The sequence below is a fragment of the Podarcis melisellensis genome (genome assembly GCF_964234715.1).
Source record: "Podarcis melisellensis genome assembly, chromosome: 12".
Lineage (NCBI taxonomy): Eukaryota > Metazoa > Chordata > Lepidosauria > Squamata > Lacertidae > Podarcis > Podarcis melisellensis.
In genome coordinates, this window is record NC_138544.1 from 36,991,189 (window position 1) to 37,010,524 (window position 19,336).

The 19,336-nt window shown below is 40.0% G+C and overlaps 1 protein-coding gene and 1 long non-coding RNA gene across 6 annotated transcripts in view; one reads left to right on the top strand and one right to left on the bottom strand.

The window, feature by feature from the left end:
- Positions 1-18,794, top strand: part of LOC309381064 (macrophage mannose receptor 1-like) — a 45,706-nt gene extending 26,912 nt beyond the window's left edge. Inside the window, exons 20-30 of one of the 2 annotated variants that reach the window (XM_081931466.1) lie at positions 582-724; positions 1,446-1,560; positions 2,918-3,063; positions 4,393-4,495; positions 5,301-5,533; positions 6,731-6,896; positions 8,992-9,144; positions 10,318-10,428; positions 12,361-12,549; positions 15,807-15,845; positions 17,203-18,794. In XM_081931466.1, coding sequence (XP_081787592.1) covers positions 582-724; positions 1,446-1,560; positions 2,918-3,063; positions 4,393-4,495; positions 5,301-5,533; positions 6,731-6,896; positions 8,992-9,144; positions 10,318-10,428; positions 12,361-12,549; positions 15,807-15,845; positions 17,203-17,237 — 1,433 coding nt within the window. In that variant the 3' untranslated portion in view covers positions 17,238-18,794. The remainder of the gene's footprint in view (positions 1-581; positions 725-1,445; positions 1,561-2,917; positions 3,064-4,392; positions 4,496-5,300; positions 5,534-6,730; positions 6,897-8,991; positions 9,145-10,317; positions 10,429-12,360; positions 12,550-15,806; positions 15,846-17,202) is intronic. The other variant, XM_081931467.1, reaches the window with a different exon arrangement.
- LOC309353409 overlaps positions 1-19,336 on the bottom strand; it is an 81,298-nt gene that overhangs the window by 24,490 nt on the left and 37,472 nt on the right. Inside the window, exon 3 of one of the 4 annotated variants that reach the window (XR_014161818.1) lies at positions 12,558-13,001. The exons of the other annotated variants lie outside the window; for them this stretch is intronic. This is a non-coding gene — a long non-coding RNA (uncharacterized lncRNA). Of the gene's footprint in view, positions 1-12,557; positions 13,002-19,336 lie in introns of those variants that run through there. 4 annotated transcript variants of the gene reach the window in all.

The following is a 19,336-nucleotide window of genomic DNA, read 5'->3' on the forward strand; positions in this document are numbered from 1 at the left end:
CATTGAGTACCATTGAGTGCCAGAAAAAAAGCACTGATAATTGCGTATTACATTTACAGGCGACAACCGTTTTAGGCATGTCTGAATGATGTGCAATTATGCATGCATGCACAGCACTGCACCCAGAAGTAGCCCCCAAATGTCCTAAAGATGTCATGAAAAGAGGGGGAATGGGACAGAGCAGGCTTATGCACATTCCACAAACACCTGCAGGGGTCCGGAATGTAACCCCTGTGCAAAACAAGGACTTCCTGTATACATAATCCCCCTTCCATCCAATATGGAACTTAAAACAACACAGAGTTCATGGACAGGCTCTCTTTGAGGCTTAACCCACATAGGTTTAATTTCAGCATGGCTTCTGTATGATGTGCTTGCAGACCGCAGATTGGAATGATTGACATATACCACAGAATGTAGGAACAGTATGGTGTCTCTCACAAGCTCTATTTTCAGAAAAGTGGTGGCTGCTCTTTGTTGTTAACAATCTTTCATTTGCAATATATACTTGAAGGTCTCTGTGTGCTTTTTCACTTGGGAGTGATTTAATCTTACTGATCAAGACATAATTCCTCTTTCAGGTTTATGGTATGATACAAATTGTGGTACTGCTAATAAATTCATCTGTGAAAGGCATAACAGTTCTGTCCGTTCAACTGTTGCTCCCACAATGCCTGTGCCTGTTGGGGGCTGTGCTGATGGCTGGCTTTTTTTTAATAACAAGGTAACTAAGAAAGTGACTGCAAATATAACTGGTATATTGTCCCTTCTCAGTTATTATAGTGCATACAATGAGCTTATGACAATGGAGAGATTGCTCTCTGTGTCCACAGTTCTATGCAAGGGCTCTTTACAGAGCTTACAATGAATATTACAGTCAACTTGCATGATGGCAGCCTCACACATTTGGTGGCTGGTCAGCTGTGATCAGAGAAATTAAATGCACACAAGATGGAAGGCTTAAAAGCTCTCTGCCCTGCAAAGGGTGCAAGGCCCATTCAGTGCAAAGCTTACAAAAGGTGTGTGGGCTGTTCCAAAATATTCTGACTATACACAATTGTGGGGTTTGCACAAACCTCAGAACGTAACCCCAGCGCAAGTTGTGAGTGGGCTGTATATTACAAAAAGCATTCAATTAAAAAGTAAAAGAATATGTTATTCAATCACTCCTTTGTAAACTCCTATCAGTGGTAAATCTACACTTGTAGAGCTATCAGCAGATATAGCTGTAGTTGCCAGGGAGTCTCTCCCCCAACCTGCAGCAGGTAGGCATCTCTGCCCCATCCTCCACTCTATGATAACCCTAGTCAACAAATCTCAGATTTCTGATTCCTCTCTGAAGTCATTAAATAATCCATGTCTGCTACTCCAGTACCATTTCATGATTGTTGATTTCATTATATCATGACTGATGAGAGTTTTGAGTTTGTATTCTTTCCCCCCAGTGTTTCCAACTGTTTGGGTTTAATGAAGAAGACAGAAAAGATTGGTCTGATGCACGAACTGCTTGTAAAAAACAAGGAGGAAACTTGGCTTCTATAACAAGCAAAGCTTTTCAAGGTCAGTTCTTTTAAAACATATTGCTCTTATGGACTTAAAGTTTCAGAAGTCCAAGACCCTCCTGCTCAACTTTTCCTCATGCCAGAGGAACTGCTACAATGTGACTCCTGCCCTTGCCACTCAGGTAACTTGACTAACTGCTTGTGACTTGGAGGAGCTGGAAACCAGGCCAGTGTTGCTGCAATGCACAGAGTTCCCTCCTTCCTTACATATACATACGGCTTTCGCCATTCGGGTCCCCAATTCATGTAAATTTTACTTGGGAAGAAGCACCATTGAACTCTGTTGGGATTTACTTGTGAGCTTGGATGGAAACAACCCCGTTTTTGCAAATGGCACACAGTGCCAGATTAAACCCAGTGGAGGCCCCTAGGCAGTCAAAATCTCAGGGGGGACCTCATGTGCGTGATATAGTGGGATAACATTAAACTAAGAAAGCTTGATTGTAATTTTCTTTCAAGATCAAATCAATATTATTTTGATTTGTTGTCATGGGGCCCCTAAAAGGCGTGGGGCCCATAGGCCAGTGCCTACACTGCCTGATGACACAGGCATACAAGCTAATTTTCACGCCTCCTTGCCTCCCTTGCTGGAGAGATCTCAACCGCCATCCCTCCTCCCACATTGGCAGCCCCTTCATGCACTTGGACAGGCTCTCCAAAGTGCAGATTTATTCCTGAGTAAAACCTTCCCCTCCAACGTCACTGTAGTATAAATCCCCCAGTTGCCTGCATGTTAACAATAGACAAAGGCAGCCACCAGGGAATCTCCTCCCTGCACCAAATCGGCACGCCAGAAATGGAGAGCCGGGGGGGGGCACAGAAACTAGGAATCTGGGAAATGACTGGGAGGCATCCAGGAGGAGGACTCAAGGAAGGATGGCCACAGAGGAGAGAGAGATGCAGGAAGATAATGGGCTGCAAGTTATGGGCCCCCTGCAGCTCCCTTGGATGATCCTCAAGTCTCCCCAGCATGCCATGGCACACAGGTTGACAACCAATGGCCTAATTCATTGAGGGTTTGAGATCCATCGGTTACCCTCACCTGGCCATTGCCAGGGTGTGGCTGCTGTTGCATGCTGAAAGCTTCTAGGAGCCACAGGTGAGAGCTGAGGACAGGGTGGGGACCAAAGGTGGGACAAACTATCCCAGATGGAGCACGACATGCCCCCCCAACAGAGGTACTACCCACCCTGTAACACTCCATACACCTCTCAGCAATATACTTGATCATAAAATGCTTTAATTACATGGGCCAGAATAGATGTGAACAACTTGGAATCTTGGTTCACTTATAGGTTAAGGGGATGTGTTTGTCGAATCTTTTACAGTGAAACGTGTCTTTTGTTTTTATTCAGCATTCCTCACGGTACAATTAAAAAGTGTTTCAACTGATGCTTGGATTGGACTGAATGATATTAATTCGGAGCACACATTTCTCTGGACAGATGGAAGTGGAGTCCACTATTTAAACTGGGCGAAAGGTTTTCCACATTTTTGGAGGGTAAGTACTGCCTGCAAAGGTTCCCCCACCCCCAAAATTTAAAAAAGGTCTTCTGTACTGCATCCTGCAGTGAGACTACTTATTCAGAAAACCCATTTTATGTACCACTCTCCCATCAAATCTTCATCTGGCTCCTAGTTTGTTCATTTTTAGTGCCAGCCATAGACTTTCCTCAGAATTGGTTATAAATGTACATGTTGTGCACAGAGAATGAATAGTTCTTATTTTATTTGCTAAGGGCTTGCAAAGAGTCCCAAGCAGCACTTTGAAGTTGTAATCATCAGCTGATTGCCAGGGCTTCAAAGTGTCTGCTGACCAGGTCCAGTTCTCTACCACTACTCAAAAACTCTACAATTACTACTACTCTTTTTACAGACCAGTTTTCAGGCAGTGCCCTTCTGGGCACCTTACTCTTAGACATATAGTAATTCACATTATCTCTGATTCATCGTCATAGCACAATATTCAACTACATTTTGGCTGGCAAGGATCAGCTCTAGCAAAAGCAGGAGGATTTCCCCCATCTCATCTCACTATGCCATCCCCAAATCTACTCCAGAGCCCCGGGGAACCCCATCAACTGATGTAGGAAGCACATGGAGGAAGGAGACATGTAGAAGGTTCTATTGCACAAGAAGAAATATTTGTGCTGATGGAACATTCACCTTAGCACTAACTGAATACACCGCTTGTGTGGAAATGTATCTTACTAGTTGGGGTACTCATTGTGTACTATTCCTGCCAACACTGAAACTGAAAGACTCCCTGTTTCCTGGTGAGTCAGAGGAGTTGCTAGTATAGCAGAGCTGATGAGAAAACAAGGAGAGTTGTTCATTCAGGTAAGAAGCATAGGTGTCTCAAGTCAAGGAGCCAGTCTGAAAAGGTGTTGCACCAGCAACAGCTAGGTTTCACTTAAGCAGTTTTATAGCTGCCCCTGCTACCCTACCCCACTTCCTGAAAACATCAGCATGCATCAGTTACAGATTCCTTCTCACAAGTAGGGTTCAGAGATAGGATACATGTTGCTGTCAAACTTGCACTGTCTGTTTAGTCAGGTTTTGGTGTGAACCTCACACCATCGCTGACCTGGAATCACAGAGGTGATTGCAGAGTCATTAAGTGGTGGAGCTTGCTTCTGGGCTGGGTTCAACAGGACATTATAAGAAGTGAGAAATAATAATCTACAAACTTGGCTCAAAAAAGTATAGATTAATATTTTCATCTAGTTTAAATAGTAGAAAAGCATAATATGTTACAAAATAATCAAACCCTACATGTTATAGGTGGCTCTTGTGTTACTTGTTCCTTTGTTATATTTTTATTCCTTAGGAAGACTGTGTTTTTATGATGAAAGAGCCTGAAAAGCAAGCAGGAAACTGGAAGGATGGACCATGTTCTGCTAAAAAATCCTACATTTGCCAAAGAAACTCCGGTATGTTTTTCAAAGAGAAGTAACAGATTTAAAAAAAAAAAATGATTGCCTGATGGAATCCAAAGCCAGTTTTCCATGTCATATTGGTCAAAAAGAAAACAACATTGAAAGCTCTTAATGCATAAGAGATTCCACACTCGCCAGTATAAATCAGCTGGCAGGGGTTAGGGGAGCAGCAGTCACGAGAACCTGTTTTTATAGATGCAAAGAGGTGAACTCTAATGCCAAAGAGTTGCTACAATTATATGCCTCATTTTTTACACATCATCTCTAGGACAGGCAGGAAGAGGATGCTGGCACAGGATTTTTCAGTTTAATGTTGTTGTATTATCACTGTTCAAAGTGATAGGCTTCTTTTATGACCTATGCAAATTTACTGTATTTGAAAATACGTAGAAAGTCCACTTTGAATGACTAAACTAAAGTTTTATTATCTGAGAAAGGATGGCAGATAGGAAGCTAAGTGAAATCTCTAGACTTCTCTGGAAAAAAATTAAGATATGTTTCAAAAGGGCTGTTGACTACATGTTAAAAATTTGACTTTTTTGCAACTGTAAAGAAAATGTATTCTGAGGCCTCATCCATATCATCTCTAACTATAACTTTCCTGTAATGTTATTGTTAACTCTTAAAATGTTGATTTTCAAGGTTTTTAAATGTTTCACTTCAGATTTTTAGTACTTTGAGATGTTAAAACTTAGGAGATAATGGCATTCTGAAATTTCAGTATCAAGTGAAATCAAATTTTAGGATGGTGTACAGTCTAAACTGATCTCTGCCTTTTCTCTTTATTACTTTCCTATAGACCCTGCATTATCACACCCTGAAATGACAATTTCAGCCTCTGGCTATACTGTTTTTGGGAACAGCAATTACTCTCTCATTGGCCCCAAAATGACATGGGAAGCAGCCAGGAAAAAATGTCATTCTATACAGTCAGAGCTTGCCAGCATTGTGAATCCATACATCCAATCGTTCTTATTGCTACACGTGTTAAAATACAAGGAGCCTGTGTGGATTGGCTTAAACAGCAATATGGTAAGAACATATGATATACATGAACATAAACCTGCTTATCCACATCAAGGGCTTGTATTGAGGGCATAGTTAGAAAACACAGAACTTTTAATAGCTGACTTCATTGAAAATACCCTCAACATTACTTCCCACAAACAGCTTTGGATATAATCTGTGGGTTACCTATGAGCACGTAGGGGTAGTGCGATGGAGGAGAGTCCTCTGTGCCACCCAACTTGCTACCATGGCCACTGCCCACCCACTCACTTTAAAGAAAAGTTCAAACTGCTTCAAACAGCACTTTTGCAAAATGCTTCAAGGCAGCTCCAGTGCTCCCATTGCAGGCTGAAACCCAGGCATAAGAATCCAACAGGGCCACATACACATGTATGCACATTAGCTGATGTGATGGGAGGTGATTCTGCTTGGTCTGGGTGCACGACAAACTCTGCCAGGTAGGTTACTGGCAGCCAGTGCAGAGTGATGATGTGTGGTGACATATCATCCCATCATGCTGCCACCAATCTACCACATTCTGCACTAGCTGTGGCCTCTAGGTCATATTCAAGAGCAGGCACATTAAAGAAGTCCATGTGGGAGATCACCTGAGCATGGACAACTGAGACCCTACTACTGTGGTCCAGGAACGGCTGCAGCTAGCAACTTAGCTCAACCTGGACATAAGCAGTCCTAGCCACAGAAGCCATTTGAGACTCCAGTGATAAGTTGGAATCCAGCAGTACTCCCAAACTTTGAATCTGTTCCTTCACAAGGGACCTCCTCCCAGAGAAGGTTGTCAACCAAATTCTTTGACATAGGAACTGTCCACCTACAACACCTATAACTTATCAGGATTCAGCCCTTCTATTGACCCCTACCCATTACTGCTTCTAGACACGAGGTCAACACCTTCCTAGCCTCTCCTGATTCATATGGAAAGGAGAAACAGAGCTGTGTTGCAGTCAGCATTCTGATGACATCATGCTCCATATTCCTGGATAACACCTCGCCTATTTCAATTAGATGTTAAATAGTATAGGTATTATCTCTGGTGTCACCCATATAGTAGTACTTTAAGTTAACCCCCTGAAAGATGATGGTGTGTGAGAGTGTGTGTAAATAAAATGAAAAGGAGAAAAAGTAAATAATGTGGAGTTGATGTTATGGGATGCAAATGTCAAAGTTTTTTCTAAGCCAGCATGTGCATTTGAATTTTAGACTGGTGAGCGTTACAAGTGGATAAGCAACCAGAGACTAGTATATACTGATTGGGGCCCTGAAGAGCCAAAGCAGAAAATAGCATGTGTCTACTTACACCCTGATGGTCACTGGAAAACAGGAAATTGCAATGAAACATTCTTCACTGTCTGTGAGCAGCATCATGGTAAGCAAAGGAATGTATCTTTTTTAATATGGGACTTTGCCTACTCCATTTGAAGATAGAGCTGAGAAATGTGCTATTGAAACTTCTGCCTCTTTCATATGGAAAGAACTGTTACAGTTCGAACCATCAGACCATAACTATCAGGCAAACAAAAATAGGATGGAGTTACAATAAGTAATCTAGGATTTGGTAATCACATTTAGTACCCATTGATTTCAATTGAAGAGACTTAGGCAAGTGTTTTTAAGGCAGCAACCCTATATATATTAACACAGGAGTAAGCTCCATGCAACTCTGTGAACATTACTTTGAGTAAACTCTCATAGGGTTGCACTGTTAACCTACCATTGAAGTCAATAGGATTTAAAATAGCTCACATTTCATTAAGAGGATTCTTTTTTCTTTCTTTCTTTTGGTGGCCATTTTATGCCCATTCAGGGCATTGATTTCTCAGAGAGCAATGACTTGTAATATTACAAATAGTTGGGAACAATGCCAGCTCTAAATTTGAGATTTCTGCCAAAGCACCAGCTGATGGGCACAGCACCCTATGCTGGGGTGTCGTCCTGCTGGGCTTATCAGGTGGTGGCAAGAATGCTCTGATGAGCACCAAGCATCCCCCAGTCTTCCTTACAATTTCTCATAATGCTCCTAATGTAGCATCTGCCGGAAGCCCATGTCCTCTCCTGGTATGTCCTACAGAGGAACCCACGGTCTTCAAACAAAAACATCTTGAAGGTCCCAGGCCACAGAGAGATTAGGCTGGCCTCAACTAGAGGCAGGGCTTTTTCGGCTGTGGCTCCGATCTGGTGGAACACTCGGTCACAAGAGACTAGGACCCTGCGGGACTTGACATCTTTCCGCAGGGCCTGCAAGACAGAGCTGTTCCACCAGGCCTTTGGCCAGGGCACAGCCTGACTCCCTCCTTTGGCAATTTTCACAGAACTCTAGCCCAATAGTTGCCATCAAATTGATTTGAATTAATTTTATAATGAAATTATTTTAGCATGTTGTATTATTTTATTGGTCAGACATGAGTCTGACCAAACTGCGAGAGGCAGTGGAAGACAGGAGTGCCTGGCGTGCTCTGGTCCATGGGGTCACGAAGAGTCGGACACGGCTAAACGACTAAAAAACAACAATTATTTTATTGTTGTTAGCCGCCCTGAGCCCGGCTTCAGCTGGCAGCTGGGGAGGGCGGGATATAATTAAAATTTATTATTATTATTATTATTATTATTATTATTATTATTATTATTATGTGCAGGGGGGTGGGAAGGCAAAGCAGGTATTACTGGTGGGCCCTGCCACTGTGCCCAAGGATGCCATGAACTGACAATGGTTTTGGCTATGACTCAAATGAGATAAATTTAAATATTTTCCAATAAAATATTTGAGGGTACTGCCCCCCAAGTTGATTGGCATTGCCATTCAAATGATATGAGTGTCATTGATTATGTGGGGCAGGGCTTAGCTCCCCCCCCCCCCGCAATATTTTATTCAAGTTGGCACTCCTGGTGCAGCTGTAACAGTTTTTGGATGGGTAAAAAAATAATAATCACTTGATATCCCCTAGCATTTTGTCAACAAATTGATCTGAAAAATACAGACATGATAGTTTGTAGGTAAGAAACCTGCTATCAGTCGGGGAGTTATTTTGCTAGGCACCTTTAAAATTGATTCTGCAGAGGAAAAGAATTAAATTATTCACTTTCTGTGTAAAATTATTGACTCTGATTATATGCTTAACCTGTCAATCGCAGCACAGCTTTCCCTCCTTGCCTCTCCCAGTCTCATATTTGCTCTCCTCCCCCCCCCCCCATCATTTCATGTTTATGTTCTGGACACTTATCTGCAACAGTTTTTTAATGCCTGGATTGGCACCATGAAGCTCTTCTGAGGGCCCTGCTTTGACATGTGCAAAGCTGCAGACATCTCATTTTACTAGCCCAAGATGCCACTAGCCCAAAATGCCACCTTGATATTCTGCTTCATCTCATGATTTGGGATTTGTTTGCACATCCTTAGTATTTATAGGTTTTTAATATATTTATTTATTTAAAATAAATAAAATAAAATACTTGTTTCATAATAGGCAAAATCCCAACTGAACCTCCAGAGGCACCAGGAAAATGCCCTGAATCAAAACAGGACCAGATATCTTGGATACCTTTTCGGGCACATTGCTATAAATTCTTCACTGGTTGGTTTGATCGCCCGAGAGCACACTTCAAATGTTCTCAGTTAGGTGGGTATCGTTTTGAATTAGATCATGACATAAATTTTCCATGCTAGGAAACTCCTAGTTAGTATGTAAAACCAATGTGGTAAGTGGATGGTGCTGCAGGGAAGTCCTATCCTATGCATGTCTATCAAGAAATATGCCCCATCAAGTTCAGTGGAGCCTAAGCTAAGTAAGTGGGTACAGGATTTTAGCCTTGGACTTTGACCAGAGAGACAGAGGTTCAATTTCTTGCTCACCCACAAACCTCACTGGATGCCTTGGGCCAATCCCCCACCTTTTAGCTTAATATGTCTCACTGGGTTGCTATGATGATAAAGCAGGAAGGAAGGAAGCCTGGAATTGACCCTGTAGTCCTTGGAGGTACTGTAGAATGGCAAGGTACAGCAAGTGGGGTTTCTGGCTGATGACGCTGCCCACACCTACTTTGGGAGAGGCCAAGTTGAGGGAAGATTGGAAGAACAGGTGGTTTGTCCTTCAGAGCACTCAGGTCATCAGCAAATGCCTGACTGTGCTGATCCCTAATAATAAATCTTTCTATTGTTGGGTGCTTCTGTGTGAGGTGGGTTGTGGTGTTCTTATCATCCTCATTTGTCCAACCAAGAGATTTATGTATGAATCTTACGGAATGAAAGCTCATTGGTGGGGTGTTAAAAAGCCACATGCCATATGCACACACACATTTATTAACTTTCCATTTTATTTCCTCCGCAGTACCTCTGAGCCCAGATAGAATGTTGCTCCACTGGGGCCAGAGAAGCACTGTGGGGAAACAAAAATTGTGTGTGCCAGCAGCAGTGCTTTCCTTCTAAGCTGACTTATGATCATACATAACAGATGGACATCTAACTTCTGCTTAGAAACTTCCAAGTAAGGGGAGTCCACCACCTCTCATGGGAGTCTTTTCCACTGTTGAACAATTTTTACTGTCAGAAAGATCTTTCTGATGTTTAGTTGGAATCTCCTTCCTTGTAATTTGAAACTAATGGTCAGTTTTGCCAGTGTGTATCTATTAAATACGTTGTTGCTTCTGTTTCGTCTTACCTGCCCCTAAGGTCCCAGAGCAATTTACAATGATAAAAGTATGCAGTATGAAAATTGTAATTATTTAAATAAATTAAAGGTGGTATGACAAATTTCTTAATGAATTAAGAATTTAACTCATCTGATGTTTCCTAGGTAGCACCTTGGCTTCTATAGAAGATTTAGCTGAACTGAAATTTTTAGTGGAGCACACACAGCAAAACACACGTTGGAATTATTGGATAGGATTAATTAGAAATATTGAAGGTAACTGTTTTACAGTCAATGTTTATACTATAATAACATTTATAATACTTATTTCTAATATAGTTATTTATTAAAACAATGTATATATACAATATTCTCTATGTGGTTTACAAGAAATGCAATACAAGAAGGTAAAAATTGGTTAAAACTATAAACACTTTTGGAAGTGAAACAGCTCAGATGATACCTAACTCCCAGAAAACCTTCGTACATCAAGCCCAACAGTTCTTCCATGTGCTTGAGCGGTCACACCAGCATAATAATGTAAAGGCATATGTGGTGGGAATTGTCAAAGGTGAAGTTGTTTTAGGAAAATGTTGTCCAGGGAATTTCTTTAATTGCATCTCAGAGTTTTCCTTTTTTTTTTTTTTTGCATTAGCTAATATATGGAAGAAATTGAACAGTTAAAAAGCATAGAATTTGTAACACTTCTTCTAATGGCAGCACGTACAGCCATAGGTAGTAATTGGAAAACTTAAAATTTTCTAGAAATAGACTAATGTTGTAACACAGTTTGGCAAACAGCCTTGCTGGAATTACTGAAGATAGACACCAGTTTAGAAATGAGACAGTTTCCTTGAATTTAGGTGGAAAGGAGAAATAGAGCTGGGTGTCATGGACCCTCAAAACTCTGGACAACCTCTCCCAGTGGTTTCATGTAAATGTTAAATAGCATAGGCAACAGAACAGAACCATGAGAGACCCCGCAGGCCAATGGCCAAGCCATCAAGCAGGAGTCCCCAGGAGTCCTCCAGGAAGGAATAGAGCCACTGTAAAACAGTGCCTCCAAGTCCCATCCCAGCAAGGTGGCCCAGAAGGATACCATGGTCAATGGTATTGTAAGCCACTGAGAGGTCCTGCAGAACCAACACACTCCCCAGTTCCTGTCATAAGTCATCCACCAAGGCTACCAAAGCCATCTCTGTCCCATAGTCAGGCCTGAAAACAGATTAAAATGGATCCAGATATTTCGTCTCCTCCAGAAACCGATAGAGCTGAGATGTCACCATATGCTCCAGAGCCTTGCCCCAAAAGGGAAGTTGGAAACCAGAATATTTGTATTTAGCCTAGCAAACTAAAAAAATAAGTATGTTGTTCCCAGTGAGCTTGAGGTAAGTGTGCTTGAAGCTATAGCTTCAGATTAGAAGAATAACAGTCTACATTAGGAAATGGCATCTATATGTTAAAGTTCACTTTATGAAAAAGCAAAGCCAACCATTTTTCCAAAATAGTTGTGGGAGTTTTGGGTACTGATCTAGAAAAAGTTTTTAGGTATGAAAAATATGTACAGGCAGCCCCCCCCCAATTTATGCGCATTCAGTATGTGTGTGACCATGTAAATGTGCATCACACCAAATGCAGAAGTGACCTGGAAACGTTATAAAGACAGCACTGAAATATCACTAAAAGGGCAGAACGGGGTTGGGATGGGGTTTTTGCAGGCTTTTTTCAATGAGTTTCAATTATACACGATGTGATGCCTTTGAATGTAATTCCCATGTAAACGGGGACCTGCCTGTAATTCCTAGTTTAGAGAAAGGAGAAAAAGAGATGTATCTACTAGTCATTTTAAAAAGAAATACTACATCTAATCTGGTTTTGATCCCAAGCAGTGTGAGCAGTCCCTGCTCTTCTACGTTGTCTATAAAAAAATAAGCTGCTCCTCAGAGCCAGGCAGCTGTCCAAAATAGAGCTCAGTATGGTCTGGGGGAATGCAGGGGGAGGGGGCACTGTAGCCAGAAATCAGACACCCTCCCCATACTGTTAGTGTATTCAGTGTTCTGATATAATATGGCTGGTTGCTTGCATATTTTCCAAACTAAAAATGGTGAGTGTGTTTTTAAATTGTGTTTCCATATAGAACACCTTGCAATCTTTGTGCTGCTCCTTCCCTTTTTAGTCATTACAACATCTATTGATTTTAATAATTAGGAGAATGGTTATGGGAAGATAAGACTGAAGTAGATTTTGTCAACTGGAAAGCAAATGAGCCCACATTCGAGCCTGAAGATTATTCCTCTTACTATAGTGGCATCTGCGCTTACATGAAGGCAGATAATGGGGAGTGGTACAAGGAACACTGCAGAAGATCTAACGGATTTATTTGTAAAAGACACAAAAGTAAGACATTTTCTTACTTATTAGCAATAATTCTTATTCAAAACAGTATTTAATTGTTGAGGTGAGTTGTATAGAACTACAGTGAATGTCTTAGTACAGTCTTGGTGTAATTGTTTTCTGGCTAGATTCATATTACTATAAGTTTATCCGTGTCATCTCTTTATCTGCCCTCCTCTTAAAGTTGTGTAACAAAGGTGTTTCTGTGAGACTACTGCCCAGAGACTACTGTCTCTGCATGTTTATAATAATCCGCCTTGTTCTATCCTTACTAGCAAGTTCTCAGTGGGTTTTTTTTTTGAGGGGGTGCAATCTTTCCCAACTGCCTTTCTTTTTCTTGCACATTCCATCAAATTGGTCCTACTTTTGTGTGTGTGTCCTCCATACTCTTTGTTACTTCCCATTCTCTTTCCAACCTCTGGCTGACCTTACTGGAGCTTCCAGTCATCGACTCTCTAACAACAAATGGTAAAAGATAGAACCAAAGCTAGAGAATAATCATTTTCACTGCTTCGATATTTAATAATGTTATTAACATTTGATAAATATATAATAGCAAAGGTTCCCACTATTATTTACAGTCCTCAGAATGGGTATATTCAACATTTTAATAAATCGTTCCTTTTATTCAAAAGGAAAAGCCATTTAATAGATTCCACTTTGATAGTTTTAAGGCTCAGGTCACCATGCCTGATCTTGCTAAGCATAGGGATTGAGTGAACAGACCGAACATTTCAAATTCAAAACTTGGTCCCCATTTTTAAACAATAACATATTTTCTAATTGTTTTTTTTAAAAATAATATTTATTAAGGTTTTCCAAATTAAAACAAATTAAATCCAATTTATAAACTTTTTCCAATAACCAGGACTTCCCCTCCCCACCCCCTCTTGCATTCCAAATCTTCCAAATAAACAATTAAATTCAACAAATTCTTATCCCCAAATTACACTCATCATCAATAACCCAAATTTTTTTCCAAGTTCCCATCCCCTAAGATCGATCTACTCCCTTCCACGAGGTCCCCCTTTTCAGATATAATGCAGATAAATATGAAATAAAGATAGAAAAAAAAATTTTTTTACAACTTTTGGATTCCAATTTTCCCTCCCCCCCTTCCCTGTTGCGTTCCCCATATCCCTCCATTTCTAGTATCTTTCTGGAGTTCCCACATTTCACTAAGCCCATACCCCTCTGATTCTTTGCCAGTCATTTTTAATTTCGAGTGTCCGATCATAGAAGGAGCCTATCTCCAAAAGGGGCCCATTTCTTCTATCCAGATTTTTGTATCCAGGAGTGAAAACTCCAATTTTATTTCCATAAGCTTATCAAATCTGGATATCCCAAATGTTCCCACTTCCAGTTCGTTCTTGTTTCTTTGTTTATTTCCCTGTTCTCCCGCAGAAATGTTCTCTTTCCAAAAGCTTCTAGTTTCTCTGCAGAGGCTTGTTATTCAGGAACCAAACGTTGCGTCATGTCCCTTTCATTTTCCAACAGATAAATCCATTGTTTCTTATGGTGTGTAGATCTCTGTAGACAAACATATTTTCTAATTGAAAGAAGCACATCTGGAAGCAAATGTCCTATCTGAGGTGCATTTTTATTCTTTCCCTGTAATATTATTACACTCACACCAATCTCCAAGTGATAAGACCCTCTCCAGTCATCTGTACTCTTCAGTTGCAAAAGAGTGACTTAATACTCTCCAGGGCAATTTTACTTAAAGAAACAGATTTGGTGACTTTAGTAGTCCCCTTTTCTTTTTTGTCCATAACCTCCAAGGAAGGATCTTGAGAATCAGGAGTGCAGACCTACTGAGAGATATGTGCACAGCCCAATGCATACATGGCAGATACACTGGCAGTCCCCATCCTAAACTCCCAGACCTTGCCATATCTCCAGAATTCAATGTTTACACTAGGCTAGAGACAAAGGAACTGGCAGAGTCCTTGTTTACCTAGGAATGTCCCATCAAGAATCAGTTTTGCTCTAGTTTCTCCTCTGAGTATTAAATAGAAGGGTAAAAAATGTGCAGCACACTAAGCTATTTCTGGAAAAGTTGAAATACAAATGTGGTAAATGGATAATAATTGCGTATTTATTTCACAAGATTTATATATTGCTTGGTTGTAACAAAACCGCAGATAAGACTTGTAGGTAGCAATTGATTACATTGGATGGAAAAGCAGAAGGTTAGCTTATTGAGACATTTGTTCCAAAAGGTGATATATCGGTTCTTGGCAGAGATACTAAAGCTAAGCAGGTCTGAAAGTTATCTGGATATGATACTACTCCAAGCCATATGTAAACTGCCCTAATCTCTTAGGAAGAAGTGCAGGATATAAGTATACCAAGCAGAGGAATAATTAGGAGGTCCAAGGGCCCAATCTACTTGAATGCAATCCTTTCAATAAACTCCCTCTCCCTACCCCCCACATTCCCCATTAAATCCATTCCATGTACAGTGGTACCTCGGGTTAAGAACTTAATTAGTTCCGGAGGTCCGTTCTTAACCTGAAACTGTTCTTAACCTGAAGCACCACTTTAGCTAATGGGGCCTGCTTCTGGAGCACAATTTCTGTTCTCATCCTGAAGCAAAGTTCTTAACCCAAGGTACTATTTATGGGTTAGCGGAGTCTGTAACCTGAAGCGTATGTAACCCGAGGTACCACTGTAGTTTGTTTCTAGGTACTCCAGTCAATTTGATAATGTCACCTGACCACCTATTTATTCCTTGTCAAATGATGCTTGAAATGGCTTGCTGCTTACTTAACACAACTGATTTTAAAAGCTCACATTTATTTTTTGGAAGTTATTTCTGTAACCTGATCCTGGTATTCCAGAACAAAAGCTAAAGAGAAGAATCGTTCAGTGAACCATTCACATTTTAAACCCTTTTCTAACTTGTGAGAACTTAACATTCATTTCAATTTTTAAAAGCTACTCATGGTAGAATCCATTATACGACAAATATTTGAATGTTCAATTGACCATTCCTACATTTTTTTAATAGGCTGAATTTGCTGGCAAGCAGACTAACTTTCCTTTTACTCTTCCACATTAGTCTGGCTCACTTTATTGCTAATCAAAGCTCTGAACTAAAAAAAAAAAAAAGGTTAATAATACTGTCTTGCATACCTGTCTTCCCTACTATGTTGAAAACATTTGCTTCTGTAGTTTGCTATTACTGTAGATAGATAGATGATAAATGGATACACACAACAATCACACACACCTTAAACATTTCTTTTGTTTTATAGTTATTGAAGAGACAACTAAGTCACCTACAAAAACTGCAGGTAAGACTGGGTTGTTTTTTTAAAAAAGCCTCAGGTAAAATTACAAGCATCTGTGCTATCCAGAACATTGAGCCAAACATTCTCCAAAAAGAACTTCTGACTCAAATTTCTAGGCGTGGGGTTGATGCAATAACTGGGACCATAACAAACCCTCAACTCAGCATCTTTCGCCATAGTGGTCTGCTCCTTCCTCTTGTGCACAACAGTTCTGAGTTGTTCCACTATTCTAAGGTGGTCATTTTGCTTTGAGGGATCCCAACCCCCAGTGAAGTAATGTCTTCAGTATTCCTTTGTTTATTTTTTCAGATATCTATATACTGTGTACTGTATACTATATACTATATAATGAAGAAGTGTGCATGCACATGAAAGTTCATACCAATAACAAACTTAGTTGGTCTCTAAGGTGCTACTGGAAGGATTTTTTTTATTTTGTTTCTATATACTGTTTAATATTCAAAATTTCTAAGCCATGTGCATAATATGTATTTCTAAGTACTCTCAAACTGCCTCTGCTCTGCTATATGCATTTATGTAAACGTTGTTTGATTAGAGAACTGCATCACAATATTCAGATAGATGTGAATTCCAAAGGATAGCTGTGTTTCAGTTTGTGTGTTGTTCTAGAAAGTGTATTTGGTAGGTTCACCTTTATATGTGAAATCAAATTTTCCCCATGTTCCTACCACACCCAGGCAGGCAGAAATCAACAACTGAAGCTTCTTCTAGCATAAAGCTCTTCAGTTTATGTAGGCACTAATACATTTCCCTACTGGGGGGAAATGATGGCAACTCTCCTTTCTTCTGAAAAACTGCTACCATGAAGCAGGACAGTTGAGGAGTGGGTGAGAGATCTTGTTGTAATGGAGTATTCCATAGTGTTTCACGTATAAGATGGAAGCGCAAAAGGCAAATTGCCTTTAATCTACAGATGCACAGAATAATAGTATCCTATTTAAGATGTGGTGCAAGGACAACTGGGGGAAGGTATACTATTGCCTTGACATTTTGGAGTTTTTTCAGTTGCATTGCAACATCCAGCTTCTTTTGGGCTGGATTTCTTCACAGCCTGCCAAAGCTATTTTCTTTTTTAAAAAAGGGGTGTACTCCTATTTTAAGAGGAATCTGAGCTAGACCAGTGCATCTTTTTTGCTTCTGCGCCCCCTTCCCTCCTTGCAGTCAGGTGACCATTTCATTGGCTGGTAAGTTTTCAGCACACTATGCTTATGTGCAGAAAATACCACCCAGACATCCCTCCTGTTCTTACAAGGGGGTTGTCACTGGTTTGCCATAGTATATAGTATTCAGTGTTGTCTATTATATTTTATATATATATTACATTTTCCCCCATTGGCAGAGCAAGAAGATAGTTCTGCATCAGAACGTGGCTGAGTTATAAAGGTGGTTTTCCCAGTGTTCTTCATCCTCATCCTCATTGGTGCACTTTATATTGTCTACAGAAGAAGATTTCGACAACAACAAACTACTGGTAGCTTTGACAACGCTTTGTATCATGACAATAGGATTCTTATTCAGAATAATGAGTCAGAAGTGCACGTGGAGGACAAAGGAATGTAATGCTATATACACTTACCTGTGAGTAAGTCCCAGAGAGCTCAATAGGAGTTACTTCTGAATTGACAGGTATAGGATTGCACTGTTCATTCATTCATTTCCGAGAAGTAACCATTGTTGGGAATGGTTTGTCCTAAGCCTTAATATGCAAGGGTACTTTCTATGATCATGCTTATTATGTGGAATTCTCTGAATGCATAATTATTATTTAGTGAAAACATATTCACAAAATATGTTCAAATTAAATATTACTTGACTTGAAAAATTAATATTACTTGGTTGCCTTTGGCAACCAAGGTACTGCACAATATTTTTGCCATGCATGAAAAAAAAAACCAACTTGTCTGGTGTTATAGAAAAAGCAAGGGGTGTATCTCACCCTCTTCCACTCTTCCAGAAAAGATAATAATCAAGATGCTTTTTGTTCTTTTTAAAGGATGCAATATGTGCAGCCCAGGTTCTGATTCAGTACCTAATTTTGTATCCATAGATAGGCCTATTTCTGATTGCATTGTATGTTTAGCCTTTGCTTGTTTGGTGGCATTTCTGCTTATGGCTTAAAATGGCATGGTTTTATTTGTTTTCTTAAATATGATAGTGAAATGTTTCTTTGTGTCCACCCTTGCACTTCTCCTCCAGAAGTGCCAATCATCAGTATGAAAATAGGCTTCCATATGTGCAGCCCAGGTGCTAAGTAAGAAAGAGTAACTGCATACATAGCACCTAGTTGTAAATGCATTTTCTTACCTAAGACTGTTTCTGCCTATAGAGTGTCTTGTTAGAGGGCATGTCTTTGGGTTAGGGTATCGTTTAGCAGGTTTTGTTGGTATTATTATTGTCCCGATCGTCTAAAATGTTTTAAATTGTTTTTAACTGCTTTTAAAGTTGTGTGTTTTTAAAATTGGGGTTTTGTTGTTGTTTCCATTGAAAATTGCAGTGGCGACCTCAGTGGCCCAGCTATTCTCCTATCTTGACAGGTTAGCCTAAATTCTGTTGGCTATGCTCTGTTAACCTCTATGTTAGATTATTGCCACATGTTATATGTGGGGTTGCTTCTGAAGACAGTTTGGAAACTTCAGCTGGTACAGAATTCGGCAGCCAGGCTGTTCACCAAGGCAAGATGGTTTGAGCATATTACACCAATCCTGGCCCAACTACACTTCATTACATATCTTTAGGCATTGGGCAAAAACATTTTGCTTCAACCCGGACTTTGACTGATTAACATTCTAGGGCCTTTTAAATGTGTTGTGGGGATTTGTTTGTTTTTGTTATATTAACTATTTTGGGCTCTCATTTTGTATTTTTAAGTTGTGAACCCCTCTGTGATCTTTGGATGAAAGGTGATATACAAATCTAACTAACTAAATAAATAAAAATTAAACCATACAAATCAGTATCTGCAACGTGTTCCTTAAAAATTCTACACTGGTAGCATCACACACCCATTCAAATATTATTACAACACAGCAACAAACTGCTGGGAAAGGTGATGGGGACTTTTCCCCTCTCTCAGGTGAAAATGGTTTATTCTGGAATCAAATTCATCAAGAGATATCAGAAATTATTAAAACACACATTCACATTTCTCCTCAGTTATCCTACTAAATATGTGGACAGATTCTATGACGACATTTCACCAAAAGGAACTTTTGATATGGATGCTGTTAGCTGCCAGGATCTCTACAGCACAACAGTGGATTTTTTTTATTATTATTATTTTAAATCTGACTATATCCTGCAAAATTCCCCAGAACATTCAGGAATCCACCAAATTCAATATGTCTCCATGGGAAGACCACCTGATGGCTTAGGTTAGGGGAGAAGTATTGTCTGATCTAGTTCTACACATTTACACTGGCACATGGTACTTCTCTTATTACTCTGAAATGTGGGTATTATTTATGTCATCATTT